This window comes from Camelina sativa, chromosome 2 (genome assembly GCF_000633955.1).
Source record: "Camelina sativa cultivar DH55 chromosome 2, Cs, whole genome shotgun sequence".
Taxonomy (NCBI): domain Eukaryota; kingdom Viridiplantae; phylum Streptophyta; class Magnoliopsida; order Brassicales; family Brassicaceae; genus Camelina; species Camelina sativa.
The window spans coordinates 20,872,260-20,892,033 of NC_025686.1; the positions used below are offsets into that span (position 1 = coordinate 20,872,260).

The following is a 19,774-nucleotide window of genomic DNA, read 5'->3' on the forward strand; positions in this document are numbered from 1 at the left end:
GAAGTACTGTTTTTCATCTTAGGAACTGGGCTGTGACTATTAGTCATACAGTACTCCAGATTGATTTTGTTTGATTTAGTTTTCCCTTTGAACCTAATTCTTGGGATCTCCAGTCATTTAGGTGGGGTTTCCATCAAACATCCTCTTAGATTGTAGGCTTTAGACCCATTCCTCTTGATGATTTTACAACTTGATCTCTAGCTAGCCCTTTAGTAAAGGGGTCCGCAAGATTAAAAATTGTATTTATATAATCTACTGTAATTACACTAGTAGTGATCAAGTTTCTAATGGTCTTATGACGTCTTCTAATATGATGGTTCTTGCCATTGTAGTGAGTATTGTGTGCTCGAGCAATAGCCGATTGGCTATCGCAGTGTACACGTAATGCCGGCACAGGTTTTTCCCACATCGGAATATCTTCTAAAAAATTACGAAGCCAGTCTGCTTCTTCTGCGGCTTTATCTAAAGCTATAAACTCCGACTCCATGGTTGATCCAGCCGTTAGAGTCTGTTTCGCAGATTTCCATGATACTGCTGCACCTCCTAAAGTAAAGACATATCCACTTGTGGATTTTGAGTTTTTGGAATCAGCTATCCAATTGGCGTCACTGTACCCTTCTAAAACTGCTGGTTCTTTACCATAGTGCAGCCCATAAGTTTTTGTGTATCTTATGTAATTTAATACTCTTCTTATGGCTTGCCAGTGTTTATGACCTGGATTACTGGTGTAACGACTTAGAACGTTGACTGCGTGCGCGAGATCGGGTCTTGTACAATTTGATAAGTACATGAGACTTCCGATCACCCTAGCATACTCTATCTGTGACACCGCTTCACCCGTGTTTTTGGTCAAGTGAAGTTCATGATCTACAGGAGTTTTTGCTTTTCCTTTTGAGTAGTTTTTAAACCGCTCAAGTATCTTTTCAGCATAATGTGCCTGTGACAGAATAATTCCGTCAGCGGTTCTAGTGATTTTAATCCCTAGAATGACATCCGCTAAACCCATATCTTTCATGTCAAATTGACCATGAAGCATATTTTTGGTTTGTTGGATTATGTTTTTATTGCTACCAATGATGAGCATGTCATCAACGTACAAACATAACAAAACATACCCACTAGGAGTAGTTTTAATGTATATGCACTTATCACATTCATTTATCTTGAAACCATTTGACATCATTACATTGTCAAATTTTTCATGCCATTGTTTTGGAGCTTGTTTAAGTCCATACAACGACTTCACCAGTCTACAGACTTTATTTTCTTGTCCTGGAGCAACAAACCCTTCAGGTTATTTTATATAAATTTCCTCTTCTAAATCACCATTTAGAAAGGCGGTTTTTACATCCATTTGATGGATTTCCAGGTCTCTTAACGCTGCAATCCCGATTAGCATTCTAATTGATGTTATTCTCGTTATAGGAGAATAGGTGTCAAAGAAATCCAGACCTTCTTTTTGTCGGAATCCTTGCACCACAAGTCTAGCTTTGTACTTATCAATAGAGCCATCGGTTTTTAATTTTGTTCTGAATATCCATTTACACCCTAGTGGTTTAAACCCTTTAGGTAGGTCAACTATCTCCCATGTATGATTTTGCATAATGGAGTTGATCTCACTATTAACGGCTTCCTTCCATAGAGGAGCGTTGGGTGTAGTCATGGCTTCATTATATGTTCTTGGTTCGTTCTCTGCAAGAAGAACCATCAAGAAATCTTCACCGTAAGTTTTTCCCTGGCGAGCTCGTTTGCTACGTCTAGGTTCTTTTTCTACTTGTTTTACCGAGGTACCAGAGGTACTGGCCTCATTAGTAGTGGTGATTGCATCTCTCTCTTCCCAAGTGCGTTTCAGATTTTGTGTATCCTTACACGGGAAAATATTTTCAAAGAAAGACGCATTTCTTGATTCCATTATTGTATTAACATGAATATTCGGAATATCTGATTTGTGAACCAGAAACCGATAAGCACTACTGTTGTGTGCATATCCAATAAAAATACAATCAACGGTTTTAGGTCCGACAGTAACCTTCTTTGGAGGTGGCACTGCGACTTTAGCGAGGCACCCCCACACTTTTAGGTATTTGTACGATGGTACATTTCCTTTCCAAAGTTGATAAGGCGTATCGCCGGTTGTTTTCTGCGGTATTTTATTCAGAATGAGGTTGGTGGTAAGCAAAGCTTCCCCCCACAGGTTCTGTGGTAACCCCGATTCCAGCAACATTGCATTCATCATTTCTTTCAGAGTTTGGTTTTTTCGTTCCGCNATTCTCTGCAAGAAGAACCATCAGGAAATCTTCACTGTAAGTTTTTCCCTGGCGAGCTCGTTTGCTACGTCTAGGTTCTTTTTCTACTTGTTTTACCGAGGTACCAGAGGTACTGGCCTCATTAGTAGTGGTGATTGCATCTCTCTCTTCCCAAGTGCGTTTCAGATTTTGTGTATCCTTACACGGGAAAATATTTTCAAAGAAAGACGCATTTCTTGATTCCATTATTGTATTAACATGAATATTCGGAATATCTGATTTGTGAACCAGAAACCGATAAGCACTACTGTTGTGTGCATATCCAATAAAAATACAATCAACGGTTTTAGGTCCGACAGTAACCTTCTTTGGAGGTGGCACTGCGACTTTAGCGAGGCACCCCCACACTTTTAGGTATTTGTACGATGGTACATTTCCTTTCCAAAGTTGATAAGGCGTATCGCCGGTTGTTTTCTGCGGTATTTTATTCAGAATGAGGTTGGTGGTAAGCAAAGCTTCCCCCCACAGGTTCTGTGGTAACCCCGATTCCAGCAACATTGCATTCATCATTTCTTTCAGAGTTTGGTTTTTTCGTTCCGCAACTCCGTTAGATTCCGGTGGGAGCAGTAGTTTGATGTATAATACCATTTTCTTGACAAAAATCATTAAAAGGTCCATCATACTTGCCTCCTCTATCACTTCTTACTACCTTGATAGTTTTTGAGAGTTGATTTTCAACTTCGGTTTTATATTCTTTAAATTTCTCCAAGACTTCGTCTTTACTACGTAACAAATAAACGTAGCAATATTTTGTACAATCATCTATGAAAGTAACAAAATACTTTTTACCGCCTCTAGATTGTACGTATTTTAAATCGCACAAATCTGTGTGTATTAATTCTAGAGGTTGGGTTGCTCTTTCAACACGAGGTGATGGTGTTTTTGTGAGTTTCGCTTGAACGCATACTTCACATTTTTCTTTGCTTATTTTGCATTTGGGGATTAGGTTCAAATTAATTAATCTTTGCATAGATTTATAATTCACATGTNCTGCTTATTTTGCATTTGGGGATTAAGTTCAAATTAATTAATCTTTGCATAGATTTATAATTCACATGTCCTAACCGTTCATGCCATAAAGTAGAAGACTCAACCAAATAAGCAACTGAATTTTTATTCATGGAATTGTTTGAAACAGAAGTAGAAGCTACATCATTTTTCTTAAGGATTGTTGCAACACACAGCTTAACAAGTCCTCCCTTAACAAAACCTTTGCCAATAAAGACACCATTCTTACTCAAAGTCATCTGATTGGACGCAAGGTTAGCAGCAAAGCCATGCTTGCTCAATAGGGTCCCAGAGACCATATTCTTCCTCATGTCTGGAACATGCTTCACGTTGTGGAGCGTGACGGCCATTCTGGAAGTCATCTTCAAGACCACCTTTCCGGTTCCAACGATCTTGGAGTGAGACACATTGCCCATCATCAGATTCTCACCAGATTTGGATTTCTGATAAGTGTTGAACATGTCTCTGTGAATGCAGATGTGGGTAGTGGCTCCAGTGTCGTACCACCACTCCCTTGGGTTCTCATTGTTCATCACCACATTTGCTTCCGTGACGACCGCACACAAGTCCTCTTCAGTCAAATTGGCTTGATTTTTACCCTTGTCTTTGCCGCGACATTCAACGGTTTTGTGACCTTTCTTGCCACAGTAGCAGCACTTTCTAGCAAACTTCTTAGCCCCGCCTTGCTTCTTGAAGAACGTGGAGGACTGAGGTTCCGTCTTGCCTGGTACAGCCTTTTTTGGTGAAGCTCCTTTGTTGCCGTAGACAACCTTGGCTTTTCCTTTTCTCCTATACTCAGCCATATTTGCATTCTCATCAATGACGGACACAGCGTTGTCACGTTCAGTTGATTGGTTTTGCAGCCTTGAGATTAGGTTGAGCAAGGTGATTGGCTTCTGCGTGTGATCCAGATAGTGCTTGAAGTCGCTCCAACTTGGAGGTAGCTTCTCGATGAAGCAATTTACTGTGAATGTCTCACATATGTTCATTCCTTCATCAGCTAACTGTTGTGCAAGCACTTGAAGCTCATGTACTTGGTCCATTATGGGCCTGGAATCCACCATCTGGTAGTTGAGAAACTCCCTTGTGGCATGTTTCCCTGAGCCCACATTGTAGACTTTGTACTTGGTTTCTAGAAGATTCCAGAGAACCTTGGAGGTTAGTGCTTTGTTAAACGCCTTGAACAGCTTTTCCTCCATGTGCACAAAGATGGCATTTTTGCACAAGTAATCCAAGTGATGCCATGCATCGACACTTGCATACGCATGCACGTCGTTGTTATCAACAGGCAGTGCCGGAGCATCCTCGGTGAGAAACTTCTGCAGGTTGAGTGTACACAAGAAGAAGTGCATCTTTTGTTGCCACGATTCAAAGTTTGTGCCATCAAACTTGTTGGGCGTCACTGCAGAGCTCGGGATGCTCGGTTTCAGCTCGGTCGGTAAGAGAGGAGCAGGTGGTGGACCATTCCCGGGTCGGGTTGTCGACTCACGAAGTTCCTCAGCACCTCCGTTGTTGTTGTTGTTTTCAACACCGTTAGTCATCTGTTCAAAAAAGACAAAAATATGTCAATATTTGTGAACAAATATATTTATTAATCAATAGTTAGCAATTAAATAATTGAATAATGAAATTAATTTAATTTGCTAGAAATTAAGGGGGTGTATTCAACTTGACATTTTAAGTGATTTGTGTAAAATTTACAAATCCTATGTTATTCAATCATAGATTTTAAAAAATCTATTAAAATCTTCTGTTATTGAACTGTTATTTAAAAATTTACTTTAAAATCCATTGTTATTGAACTGATGATTTAAAAAATTACTTTAAAATCCACTATTATTCAAAATAGACTGTGGATTTAGATTTTAATAATTTTTAGAGATTCTGGAGGATTTGAGGGGATTTGTTTAGTTAAAAATACAGAAATCCAAATCTCATGGTTTTAGGTGAGATTTGAAAGAATTTTACAATAAATCATATCAACTCTCCTAAAATCATCAAAATCATTTAAAATCTCATAAAAACTCAAATCATTTGAAATGTTAGATTGAATACACCCCCTAATTATTTTCTGTAGATAGCTATTATAGTACGTTGTATACGTCACACTAAAGCATCGTAGAAAAAAAAAATTGATTGCTCGAAAAAACTGTTTCACGAAACTACCACATGCATGGTCTTCATGGAAACTGTTTTGAAATCTCGAGAGTCTTGAAGCGTTTTTGCGAAACACACCCAAAGGCCTTCACATAAAACGTTCAAACATCGCTTACAATACGGCATTAATCGTTATCAACTGTTCGCGTCGTAAGATCCGTTTTAAACTATATGTAGAAAACGAATCTTTACTTTGGGTTAAGACTATAGGACCGCAAAAATCTAAATATGAGATAACGATTATAACACCTATGTAAATCGATAAAAGAAAGGAGTAGAAGCAGATTCTCGGAGGCGAGATATGATCTCTTTCCTTATCCCAAAGTAGCTCCCGTAGTGTGGCGGTTTAGTGAGTACATGGATCCCAGGATACAACCGAGACGAGACTGTATCACAACACTTGGTTACGGACTCAAACAAACGTTGGCTCAACGATACACTCTTGATAATACTTACGTTTCTAGTGAGAGAAAGAGGAGTGAGAGAGAGTTGGACTTTTGCAGTTTCAGAGTTTTTGTTTTGTCGCAAGTGTGAAACAATGAAACGAGAGAGCTCTGTTTCTATATGGAGAGGAGGACGAGATGCTCTCCACAAAATATGGGCTCGTGGACTGATATCTCGGGAAGTTGAGGAGAGGAGAGATGCGATCAAGTCTCACACGTTGGCGAGATCTCAGGAGCGACTTATTCTTCCGTTTGAGTTGATAAGACTTCGACTTTGTTTGTTTTTAAACACAACAAACTCGATTTGACTTTGCAAATAAGATTTTGAATATTATATGCAACATACGTAACATGAAATGTAATATAAGTTGCAAATAAATTTACTCCAAAATATTAAACCAAGTCTGGTCCATGCAACGTAATATCCTCATCCCATAAGCTTTCAAGCTAACCACTTTGGAGATTAATTTCTCATTCATTATAACTTTGCTTTTGACAAGTAATTACACTATGTTATAGTGCTCATTACAAGGAATCCAATGAGTCCTTAAACTGGTCATTCCAATGACGGACGTCACCGGAAAAGTCACCGGAAAGTTGGCTAAAGCCATGTTGTCAAAAGTGTAGTTCCAACAGGTAGTACTCTTATAAGAAAGAATCAAAAGAAGAAGAAGAAGAAGAAGAAGAATAATGCTAAAGCAAGCTCTTCAGCTGATAGTGGAGTTGATAAGATAGAAGTCGAAGCAAACACTTGTAATGGTCAAGTTTCAAGTGAGGTTGACGATTCTAATGAAACTTGCGCGCAGGAGACGGAAGGAACAACTCCAGAGAGTGTTACTGAAGAAGTGACAAGATCAGATGAGGAGGATGGTTTTGATGAAGCGTATGAATCTTCTTCTTCTACTTTTTCGGAAACATCTGGTTTGTCCTTGACTGATCTTAGGAATGTAGTAGAAAGGATCAATCGTATAAGCGAGAAAGCTAAGAGTAATAATAATGAAGTCTCCGAGTTGCTTCAAGTTAGCAGAGTTGATCACCATCAACCTTTAGGATCACAGTTCAAGGGATTTGCTTCAAAGGTACTTGGTAGTTCCGGGAATTCGACTCGTGATTTGCCGTCGACACGCTGTTTTCGCTTTGATGATACTGCTGTTACACTCTCCATGACATTAGAGAAGCTTTATATGTGGGAAAAGAAGCTTCATGCAAAAGTTAAAGTTGAAGAAAATCTTAGGGTTTCTTATGACTAAGCGTACAAGATTGTTCAGACTCTTGATAACAACGGAGCAGAATCGAGCGACATTGACGAGGCCGAGACTGTGCTTAAACGCCTGTTATCCAAGATTAATGACTCGGTTAGAGCAGTTGAATCGATTTCGATGAGAATTCATAAGATAAGAGATGACGAGCTTTCGGTTCAGGTGATTGAGATCATCAATGGATTCCAAAAGATGTGGAGATTCTTGGCGAAATGTCACCACAAGCAGTTTCGAGTGATCACTAGAAGTAAGTCTTGTGTTCATATTGTTGAAAATGATTGAGCTCGAGGAAAGCTACGCATAAGGTTGAAGAACAAATTAGAAGATACAAAGAATCTTTGAGAGGTTACATCGATAAACAAAGAGGTTTCGTTAACCTCTTGAACAGGTGGCTTAACCGAAACATCATGGAGGACGAAGATGAAACGGAGACCGAGGCTCCTAAGATATTTAAGGTTTGCAGCGATTGGTTAAGAGAGATTGAGAATGTTGATGAGATTAAAGTGTTGAGTGCTGTTGACGAAATGAGATCGAGATTTCAAGGGTTAGGGTTTAAGCAAGTAGAGGAAGAGAAACAGAGGATGAGAACAGAGACATTGTCTAAGGAGTTAGAGAAGAAGACGAAAGAAGTGGAGGAGATTTGGGGAACTGCGGTTGTTTTTCCGGAAACTAATTCTGGTCGGACGGCAAACATGATGCTTGGACCGGAGTTGCCGTCTTTGAGAGAGAGTGTGACGCAAGAAACAGAACAGCGTGGGAGAATGATAAGAGAGTTAAACGACACCGTGTCAGTGAGTTTGCAAGAGTGTTTGGTTCCCATCTTTGAGGGTTTAGAGGAATTTTGTTTCTCTAATTTTAAAGCATATAAGAACATTAGAATCGTTTCCACATAAACTTTATAATTGCGTCAATCATATAGAAATAAAGATGTAAAGATAACAAAATAAAGACTTTCATATGATGATAATTTTCATCAGATTTCGTATATAATATATTGACTTTGCATGTTTATACTGTATATGCTTCACTACAAGTCATGTTATTTTATTTACCCAAATTAAGTGTTTGATACATAATATTAAAATTTGAATAAAATGTTCGATCGATCCCGAAAGATCTGCTCAGAAGTTTATTATTTGATTTGAATCTTGATCTAGTATGTTAATAAAAAAAAGAGAATTGACCGAGTCAATCAATCAAAATTCAATGTTCTTTGTACGAACCCGGTTCATATTGCGGTTGAGGTTCATGAATTTTGAAGAAAATAAACCATTTCATTATTGAGTAAGATTATGGATAACGATAGTGATTAAATTATCCAATGAGGAAGAGATTTGGTTGAAGTAATCAATGATAAAAAAAACAAAGGCATGCGATAGAACGGGCAGACCAAGTGGAATATTCTGTCTACCACAACGAAGTTTCAATCAAGATGTGAAGAGATTAATGTCTTCCAATAAGCGACCAAAAAAACTCGATTTCTTAATTTATTATCGCACCCAAAAGTCACTATGAATTCGTGAACGTGTTATTTTGGAGACTTTTCTCACCTAAACTACATTTATATCAAGAAAAATAATTTATACTAGGAGATATTCCGTGCTTTAAGCACGGGTCAACATTTTTAAAAAAATTTATAATATAATAATAAAATTTATTGTTATATTTTTTAAAAAATGTTATTTTGTTTGAGATAATATTTATTTTAATTGTTTTATAAATCTATTAGTCTATTTGAATACTAATTATTTTAGAATATTATAGTATTTTATTTTTGACGTATTATTACAGTTTTCTATTGTTTGTTTGTTGTATTTGCATCTTTATTTTGTAAAATATAAAATAGTAATTTTATTATTATTATTGTGAGAAAATAAATTTAGTTGCATAGAAAGTTTAATCTAAAAGTTTAATCTAGAAAATTAAATATAAAAATTATAATTTATCATCTATATAAATTTAGTTTTACCAACCCGCCAATGTAAAAATTAAAACACACATTTTTCATAGATTGAGTGATATATTTTTGTTTTTAAAAATTCAAATCACAACATATGCAGAAAAAATTCTGCATTTTATTAATAATAAGTATTATATGAAAATTCCAAACAATTCGTAAATAAAATAAAATAAAGATATTAGGAGAATCATAATTTAAAATCTTCAAATTTTGTTATCAAAAATAATTATATTGTATATTTGGATATAAAATCTTAGTTTTTAAAACTGATTGGTTTATACTTTTAAAAAAAAAATATTTACTAATTTCGTTCATAATTTATTAGAGAGAGAAAATATTTTTATTTTTATTGTTTTAGATTTTTTAGTATTTGATCTGTGAGTGTTTTTTTATTAGAGAGATAAAATATTTTTATTTTTATTGTTTTAGATTTTTTAGTATTTGATCTGTGAGTGTTTTTTTATTTTTTAGTTAATTATGTTTATAATAAATTAATTAATTAAGCTTAATTAAAATTTTCTAATGGCAATTGAATGTAATTTTTTACACATTTAAGATTAGTTTTATATTTGTACTTCTCAATTAATACAGTAGGATACCTTCTCTTCTTTTTTTTGAACAAATGCAAAAAAAAATTAAACCAAATAACTCTGTATAAATTAAATACGTCTAGAAAAAAAGATATATTAAAAATATTGAAAAATAAGTCAAAGATAAAGATTAGACTTGTCACGATGAACCAAACCAACAACACAAAGCCATCGTGAAGTTTGCGTTAGTCCAGTTCCTTTATGGTTGACACTTGACAGTCGATTGCTATACCATGTGATCGATAGTTTTAGTGAGCATTGTCGTGGTTTTTGGTTGTTCACCGTGCCGTCGAATGTTCCCGTTCACCCCAAACAGTATTGGTTAGAATTATGCTCTATTGGTGAAAGTGTTGTTATTGAGGAATATTTTAATGAATATTATTTAAATTATAACAAAATAGAGAAGAACGTTCCTTGATCAATGGAATCTACTAAAAAGGATTCTTTTTTTTTTTTTGACCTTTCCTCAATCAATGGAATCTAAAGTCACTTGCCTAAGAAAGTCGCATAAACTTCACATTCGAAATCTAACTTTTATTTCCATATAAAGAAAAAGAAGGAACAGACTACTTTAATTTTTTCTTCTCTTAGCTTTTCACACTACGCACCGCCCGTGGGAACAATCACATCCATACTGAAAAAGACAAATATAACCTTACGTGAGCTTCCAAGAAGAAGCCAAGAATTCAAAGATCTTTTCTTCTCTTACCTATAGCTTAGTTGGCTTCAAGTTCCATGGATGTTCCTTCTTGGAAATACCAAATTCTCTATCTTTATATACAAAAGAACTTGCTCACAAACAAGCAGTCTCTCTCAAATTCTAATACTTTTTCTCAATCCTCTCTTCTCTAATGGCGTCTCCTAAATCTTCAACAAGACCAAGCCAACAAGATCAAGAACCCACTAAATTCCAAGATTTCTTTCCAACAATGGCTGGAAAACTCGGTGGAGAAGGTCTAATCGAAGAGCTATGCAAAGGGTTCGAGCTTCTTATGGATAAAGACAAAGGAGTCATCACGTTCGAGAGTTTACGAAGAAACGCATCCACGGTTCTTGGACTCGGAGATCTAACGGACGAAGATGTTCGATGTATGATCAACGAAGGAGATTTCGATCGAGACGGTGCGTTGAATCAGATGGAGTTTTGTGTTCTCATGTTTAGACTTAGTCCTGAACTGATGGAAGCGTCACGGTGTGTTGTGACGGAGGTGATTGAGGAAGAGTTTTCCGATTGTAGTCACCGGCAATGATAGAGAGAACCTTCTTTCTCTGTCAGTGTCTTTTAACTAATTTCTTACAAAATTAAAAGAAGACAATTTAATAATTTATAATGTTATTTTGATTTTCCATTATTGTTACAGCTCATAGAAACTGTTTGAATAATACGATATGGAAAAAAACTATATATCGAGAAACAATATAGCAAAGGATAATCTTATTTAAACTTTCTAGTTTAGGCTTCGTCTTGTAAAATATGGATAGGTAAAATAATCATTGACCGAAAAAAAAAAAGAATGATTAATAAATAAATCTTCAGAGTGAAATAAATGTCACAAAATTTTGGCGATTTTTGTTATACAAAGAAAATCAGATTTGGCCAAGGGTGAAGAAAAAGACTTTAACGGTTTAACCCAAAAAATTGAACCAAACTAAACCATGTCTTACAACCTATTTGATTAGAATTTTAGAAAGTTTTTTTTATATATATAAAAAAGTTTATTAGAAAGCTAGCAGTTGCTTGCTGGCGAAAATACATGTCGAAACTTTCTCGGAGAGAGAGGTTCAACAGATCGATGGTTTAACCATTTAAAATTTATAAAAGTCTAAATATACAACAAACAACTAATACTCCTCGAAACTTTAATGTGTAATACTCCCTCTGTATCAAAATACTTGATGTTCTAGGATTTTTTCTTGTATCAGAATACTTGATTTTTTAGAGTATTTAATGCATTCTTATTTTCAAAATCAACTAACTATTTAATGATTTTGCTTTTACTATAAATAAACTATTAAATCAATCCATTTGTTCTAAGCATAAAAAAAAAAGCACACGGTTATATACATCATTTATTGTTTTGGGTTAATCATTTGTATTGTTTGGATGACATTAATTATTTTCTTAATCCTAGTGAAAATCTTAAAAAATCAAGTATTCTGATACAGAGGGAGTACTAAACTAATTTAAAAAACAATCGACACAAAAGATACGATCGATTAAACTAAACTGAAACTAAATAAACAACCCATGCCCACTACAACAAATATGTACATTGTTAGCACGAGAGAAACGCTATAATATGTAATTCATAGCTCTTTTACAAACGCTATGTTAGGCCATTGTTATTGTAGGTACCTCACATATGATAGTGCATAATTCGTATGCTATGGTATAGTATTATACCATAGCAGTACAAAAATGCTATGTTATCCCGCTTTTCAAATTTTTAAAGATAATGTTATAAATCATTATACACGCTATGTTAGGTGATTCTACCATAACGTTAGTTAAACGGTTTAATTCAGTTTTCGTAAGCAATATCTTTATGCTATAATATATTCTGTTATAGCAGGATTCTAGATGCGATTATAAGTGTTTTGAGAACACTGTTTTCGTGTTATTTTGAAAGTGATCCGGAACCTGTATTAATATTAAATCCCTAATTCACCATTTCACAATCAAACATATTACATAGTACATAACACAAGTTTAAAATTCATAAGGAACAAGACAAGTCTGAAAATAAAAAACAAATCCATAAGATAGATTGTAAGTCTAAAGTAGGAGACAGTAAACCTCATGGTTTACATGATGATCACTTTGTCCTCAGGCCATGCAATGACTGTGCCAAGGGCATCTTCCATCATCTCGATTTCTTCTGATGGCCTCCAAACTGCTGCATCGCTTACCTTGACAATATCTACCCACACTTTAACTGCATTAGAACCCAAACGAACAAAGTGAACCTTTTGGTCTGGATCGTTTGTTGCCCATCGTCCTTCAGCAACAACCAGCTTCTTTCCGGTAATATCCATCAGTCTGCACTTCTTATTTTCCTTTGAGACAACTTCATTGGTACGCTGCAATGCCAAATAATATAAGCCAACCAACAATCATATGACTTGACAGAAACAACTTCATAACATATTGAAAACATTTACCTGAGATTCCTGTGAATGCCGTAGGGTTTTCTTAATTGGAGAGCCTGGACCTGTTGCATCCTCAATAGGACATGTTGCTGCAGATTTTGCCGCTGCTGTTGATGTAGAACCTGATGGTATATTAGTTGATAGAGGATTATGAATAGGAGAACTCTCGCCATTCTGACGAACAACTTTATGGGCAGGCCATGCTACATAAGTCATCAAACAGTCCTCCAGGTATGTCGTGTCCATTGTAGGCCTCCATATGAACGTCTCAGGTTGACATACTGAATCCACGAATACTTTAACAGCTTTTGGCCCAATAGGAAGACCATTAACTAATGCAGATGGTTCTTGTGTGTGCCAACGACCCTCAGCAACAATCAATTCATCCGTAGACAAATCCAGTAGTTGACATTTGTTCAGCGAACTTCCATGTAGGCCCTGTCATACACAATCAGTAAAACACAATTCAAATTAGAATATAGTAAAGGAGAAGAAATTGTCTGGAAATGACAATAAATTTTACCCTCGGCGCAATGTCTTCTATTTGGATCTCTTTATCCAATAGAACACATTTATTTGCAGGCCATGCAATCATCTGTCCAACAGCTTCCGCAATAGTAAACATTTTAGTTGCAGGTCTCCAGAGGAAAGCATCTGGTTTCGAAGCAGATTCAACCAATACTTTCAGATCCGTAGGGCCTAGACGAGAGTCATTCACTATGTCATCAGGATCAGAAGAAAGAATACGCCCCTCAGCAATGTTTTCATCAGTGTCAGACCAATCAACCAACACACACCTAGGGCGTGATTTTTTGTTTACACTCTACAAATGTTGAAGTTGAAAATAAACATAAGTTAGAAATTTAAATAAGCTTGAAGGAATAACTGTTCTTATATAATAAGAATAAGGAATCACTTACTCTTGGAGCTGAGTTTTCACCAATTTCAGGCTCTAGTCCCTGTAATTTAAGAAAGCAATGTCAAATTCCATTTAATAAATTAGCAAGTTAATGAATACTATGAGAATTGTCAATGTAATTAACTAACCTGCTTCTTTAAATCCATAATTTCATTTTGCAACTGATTGACCTGCTTTACTAACTGAACTTGCTTCTCTTGCATGTCAGCCATACATTTGTTCTTAATTTGGAAACAAGCTAATTTGGTCTTACTCATGCCTCTACCCATTGCCCTCAGTATACCAGGATTGTCAGGTCCCAAAAGCTGGGAGAGATGATCTACATCTGGATTTGTTGTACTTGTTGGACCATCAGCACCAACCAGTTCAGCTGCCTTTTTCTGCATAAGAGGAAATACACAACATTTAATGGGTAACAAATAACTAAGCGACATGCCAATTTGGAATTTACAATCTTTTCTGCGGCATTCGTATTAACTGGTGTACCATCCTTTTTGGTACGCGACTTAACCCAAACCTTTAGCCTTGTCACTTCAGATGGATCCTCGCTTTCAACTTTCTATGAAAAAGCAACACATCAATTATCAAGGTAGATATTACCAGATCAAATAACGTAGATGGTAGTAAGCTTACCATTTCTTCCGTTAGTCTGACCATTCCTTTACGACTAGTAGTGTGAGGGATCTGTTTCTTCCTTCTTTCTTTAGCCGTGTCACTCACAACCTAACATTTAAACATGTTATTAACCATCACTCAAATATTAAACTTACCTAATTTAAAGACAATACCTTAAAGGCTTGGCTTGTTTTTGTTTTCACAAATTTACGCCAGTCGATAGGAGAAATGTTCATTGGTCTCAGATTCATCCTCTGCTGGTTATTCTTAGCCTCATTAAGCTGCCTGACAATGCGTGACTTGTATGCCCTCCACAGATTTCCCATCTGCTTCAGCACAGCAATCCTTTGAAACTCTTCATCAAGCTCAAATCTTGCCTGCACTCAGTTACCATTAGCATGTTCTAAATAAGCTTAAAATTAGCATGTTCTAAATAAACAAAAGCATATTTTAATGAAATTGTTACCTGTACAGATTTCCAGAGAACTGTTTTCATATCTTCACTAACTTTTTTCCAATTATCAATTTTGATAGGAACATGTTCTCGTGCCAATGCACCAACGTAGGATGCAAGCTTAATTGACCCTGGACCATAAGGCTCTCCCATGAGGGTGTAGTCAACTCTTACTCGAACTGTTGGATCCTTGGTGATGTTTTTCATCTTTGTGGGTCCTCTCTGTCTCTTACGCTTGGAAGGACGTTCATTGGCATCATCCAATTCAATCTCACCTACATGCTCTTCCTCATTTAGCTGCTCATCTGCTATAATCGGGGGCTCCACAGGGCTGCTGGGCTGCTGAACTGCTACAGTCGGGGGCTCTTCTTGCATGCTGGGCTGCTGAGCTGCTACAGTTGGGGGCTCCTCCTGGCTAATGGGCTGCTGAGCTGCTACAGTCGGGGGCTCCATAGTACGAATAAATTCTGGCTCATCATCTGCTACCTTCTTCTTCTTTTTTGTGCACCCTTTTTCTTTGGTCGACCCATATTAATTGACCTACATCAAAGAAGAAACGAGTTAGATCATATTGACGCTAAACATATATCAAGAAAAATTCACACAATGAGTTAACAAACATAAACAAAAATCATAAGCAAGAGGAGACACAAATTAAACATGTAATCACTACATTTGAGACATATATGCCTTCACAATCAGTTCTAGCATATTCAGCTTCATCCAGCTCAACATCCATATCAACATCTACTGGCAACGGACCAATATCTACAGGTCCATCTTGATCATCTTCTTTACTATATGTCCGTGAAGAACTTCTCATAACAACATGCCAATTTGATGAATCATCTTCCCTTGAATAAAAGATTTGCTTTGCCTGAGAAGCTAGTATATATGGATCCCTCAAAAAACTGACTTGGCTTTGATTCAAGTTAACAAGTGTGAACCCATCTTCAATCTTAACTCCGTTACCTCTTACTGCCCATTGACACCGGAATATGGGAACATAGAACACATTATAATCAAGCAATATTATGTCAATTACTCTCCCATAGTAGGATACCAGATCAACTACTTGGGACGTATCTTTAGCACTAGACCTACACATAGCCGTTGCCTCATAATAAATCCCACTATTCTGATTTTGCCTTTCAAGTGAGCTTGTGTGAAAACGTAGCCCATTCACTATGTAGCCAGTGTAAGACCTTGCAGTACACCTTGGACCATATGCCAACCATTTAATTATATCCTCATGATTATTTGAAGCCATAGGTATCTATCAAATTAAAAACAATAAGAGTCAGTCACTTATAGACAGCTAAACCATACTCAATCTTACAAACAATTTACGAAATTACTTGCCTGTTCTTTTAACCAAGAAGCAAAATACTTAGCATGCATAGTCCATAACAGTGATGCATCACGTTTACACCTTGGATTTATGTCTTGGAGATGTTGCAGGTGCATGCTTGCAAAAGGAGAAATACAAATGCAAATAGTCAGGTCGATATACATGTACAATGCATAAGGTGTAAACCAGCCATATTTTGAATATAGAGAACTTACTCTACATAAGGATCCAAGGCAGCCATATTTTGAATGACTGCAAGATGGGCAATGTTCTTGTCCATTTCAGTCAGATCAATTGTAGTTCCTGCGGATAAGGGACGACCTTCTAGTATTGAGCTGTTATCATAATCTGTATTCCTATCAAGTTTTTCTTCTACACTTGTTGTCTTTTTCAGAAAATCACTACAGAACTGCATACATTCATTTGCTATATATGACTCAGCTATACAACCCTCTGGTCTTGCAGGGTTTCGAACAAAGTCTTTCAGTACTTTCATATATCTGCAAATACAAAGAAATACGGAGGTAGCAACAAAATAGAAAATCACTACAAATACAATCTAAATATAATAGTAGAGAGCAAATATACCTTTCAAATGGATACATCCATCTAAAATGGACTGGTCCTCCTAGTCGAGCTTCCCTTCCTAGATGTACAGTCAAGTGTACCATGATATCAAAGAAGGTGGGAGGGAAAAACCTTTCAAACATACAAAGAGTTTCCACGATTTCAGCTTCCATTACTGAAATCACCTCTATATCAATAACTCTCTGACACAAATGGTTGAAGAATGCGCATAAGCGCAAGATTGCTGTCCTCGGACCTTTTGGTAACAACCCTCTGAGTGCAACCGGTAGTAGTTGCTGCATCAACACGTGATAGTCGTGGGATTTGAGCCCTGTCACCTTACAGTCTTCTAATGACACACCCCTTGATATATTAGAACAGTACCCGTCTGGACCTTTAAAGTCAAATAGACGTTTGCAAAAAAATTTCTTCTCTTGCTTGGACAGAGACCAAGGTGCTGCGGGAAGGTAGGTTCTCTTTCCTCGGATGGTAGGATGCAAGTCCTTTCTTATACCCATATCTTCCAGATCTTTACGAGCATTGAGACCATCCTTAGATTTACCACAATGCAACAATGTAGAGACAATGCTTGCAGCCACATTTTTCTCTACATGCATTACATCCAAATTATGTCTTACCGGAAGATCCTACACAACACAATTACAGTTCATAAAAATCCCAACTTAAACATAGCTTAATTAATCAATAAATTAATAAACATACCTCCCAATAAGCCAGTTTGAAAAAAATTGAACTTTTTTCCATCTTGACAACTCCTCCTGGTCTACTTCTACTTCCTCATCTTCCTCAGATTCACTGGATATATCGTCATCATCATAGACTGATTCCATACAGTCAGATCTTTTCCTCTTCCTCCCAGATTCTTTCACATTTCCAAACTCGTTTTTGAAGTTTTTTAGATTTCGAGATATCTCACGACCTGTTAAAATTCTTCCCTTCCTCCCATGTTCAGCTTTTCCATCAAACCAAGTTTTCTTCTCCCTATAACTATGTGTTGGTGCCAAACCCTTTCTGTGACACATATACACATGCTTTCTGCTGAACTTCAACCACTTACTATCTGTGTTTTTACCACAAATGGGACAGCCCATTTTCCCTTTTACTTTGCAACCAGCGAGGTTTCCATAAGCAGGAAAATCACTAATAGTCCAGAGAAGCATTGCCCTTAGAGTAAAAGTAGTTCTACTGGAGGCGTCATATGTTAACTCTCCCTCCTTCCATAGATGGTTTAAATCGTCAATAAGAGGCTCCAAGTAGACATCAATACTGTTGCCAGGTTGTTGTGGACCAGGAATCAGCAAGGTTAGCATTATGTTCTCCTTCTTCATACATAGGTGAAGAGGCAGATTATAGTTCACTAACAGAACAGGCCAACAACTATACTTAGTATTCTGCATGTTGAACGGATTAAAGCCATCAGTGGATAGTCCAAGCCGTAATTTCCTCTCTTTGGCTGCAAATGAAGGATACTTGTCATTCATCTTATCCCATGTAACAGAATCCACAGGATGCCGGAGTTTGCCATTACTGCTCTTGTTACTAAAATGCCACCTTAAATCCTTGGCCATTTGCTCAGACCTGAACATTCTCTTCAGCCTTGGGATTATTGGAAAGTACCGTAATACTTTCTGTGGGACACCTTTCTTTACTTCACCATTGTGCGTATTTATCTTCCACCGTGAAGCATTGCATTTGGGACAATTGTCTAGCTTCTTGTACTTCTTTCTAAATAGACAGCAGTCATTGACACATGCATGAATCTTTTTATACCCCAGAGAAGCACATTATCCTCAGGCAACATCTTTGGCAATGTCTCCAGCAGTTCACTGAAACTCTTGTCAGACCAGCCATTATGTGTCTTAAGCCTGAACAAAGACACAATAGCCGATAGCTTGCTGTGGTTTGAACAACTCTGATATAATGGCATACTAGCATCTGCAAGCTTTGCAAGGAACTCATCTTCTCTCTTGTCCTCACCCTCTGCAATCTCAACTAAATCACCATCTGCAATCTTACCTGAGTCATCACCTTTACCCTTACTCGCCAACTCTTTGTCAGAATATTCAGCTGCTTTATACAACTCAATAACTTCCTCATCCCACTGATTTAGTTTGCTGTCACCATCGACCAATAAGTTCACGTCTCCATGATGATACCAATCATTTTGCAGCTTGTAAGCCTCATCCATCCCCCTAGTTACAAGATGATCAACCACGTCACTCCCTGATTTGCGTTTTACATTACGACAGTCTTTGCAGGGACATATCATCAGATCAATGTCCCCTAACGCCGCAGTCACATCCCGTACAAATTTCCAAGCGCCTCTCTCATAACCAGGATCGGCTCTTCAATGAATAAGAAATGGGACAGAATAAAGAACTAGGGAAAGTATCCAAACCCCAGCTTAAACCTAACCCATATAAATTAATTACTTACTTGCATAGATGCACCCATGCCTTGTCCAACATTTTATATGTTCTAAGCTAAATTAAAACCTTATCACAACATTTCAAACCAAAGCAACATTAAAAAAACCAAACACATACAGCCACAAAAACAAAACAATTACAGTCACAAAACAATTACACTCAATCGCAAAACAATTACAGTCAATCACATACGCTAATATCATCTCTAGTGAACAACAAAACTATTACAGCCACAAACAATTACAGTCGTAAAACAAAAAAAAAAAACAGAACAACAACAAATAAAATTTGGTCAAAAGGGACTAACCTTCACTGTTGAGTACAACAAAAGCGAGCTTCAGTTCGATAAGCAACCACAAACACTTGACAAATAGCAAAACATCCAATTAGATACGCATGTTTCGATAAGCTTTAGAAATTTGAAAATACTTAAAATCACTAATTTGAATCAAATCCCTAATTCTCATAATCCAAAATTTGAAACAAACCCCTAATTTTCTTAATCCGAAATTTGAATCAAATCCCTAATTCTCATAATCCAAAAT

The 19,774-nt window shown here is 36.7% G+C and overlaps 2 protein-coding genes across 2 annotated transcripts in view; both read left to right on the top strand.

Moving 5' to 3' along the window:
* Positions 1-8,080, top strand: part of LOC104730700 — a 12,088-nt gene extending 4,008 nt beyond the window's left edge. The window contains 2 exon segments of the mRNA XM_010449899.2: positions 6,551-7,450; positions 7,453-8,080. Coding sequence (XP_010448201.1) covers positions 6,551-7,450; positions 7,453-8,066 — 1,514 coding nt within the window. The 3' untranslated portion in view covers positions 8,067-8,080.
* Positions 10,454-11,141, top strand: LOC104730710 (calcium-binding protein PBP1). Its single transcript, XM_010449910.2, has one exon. The coding sequence runs from the start codon at positions 10,575-10,577 to the stop codon at positions 10,971-10,973; it is 399 nt and encodes a 132-aa protein (XP_010448212.1). The 5' UTR covers positions 10,454-10,574; the 3' UTR covers positions 10,974-11,141.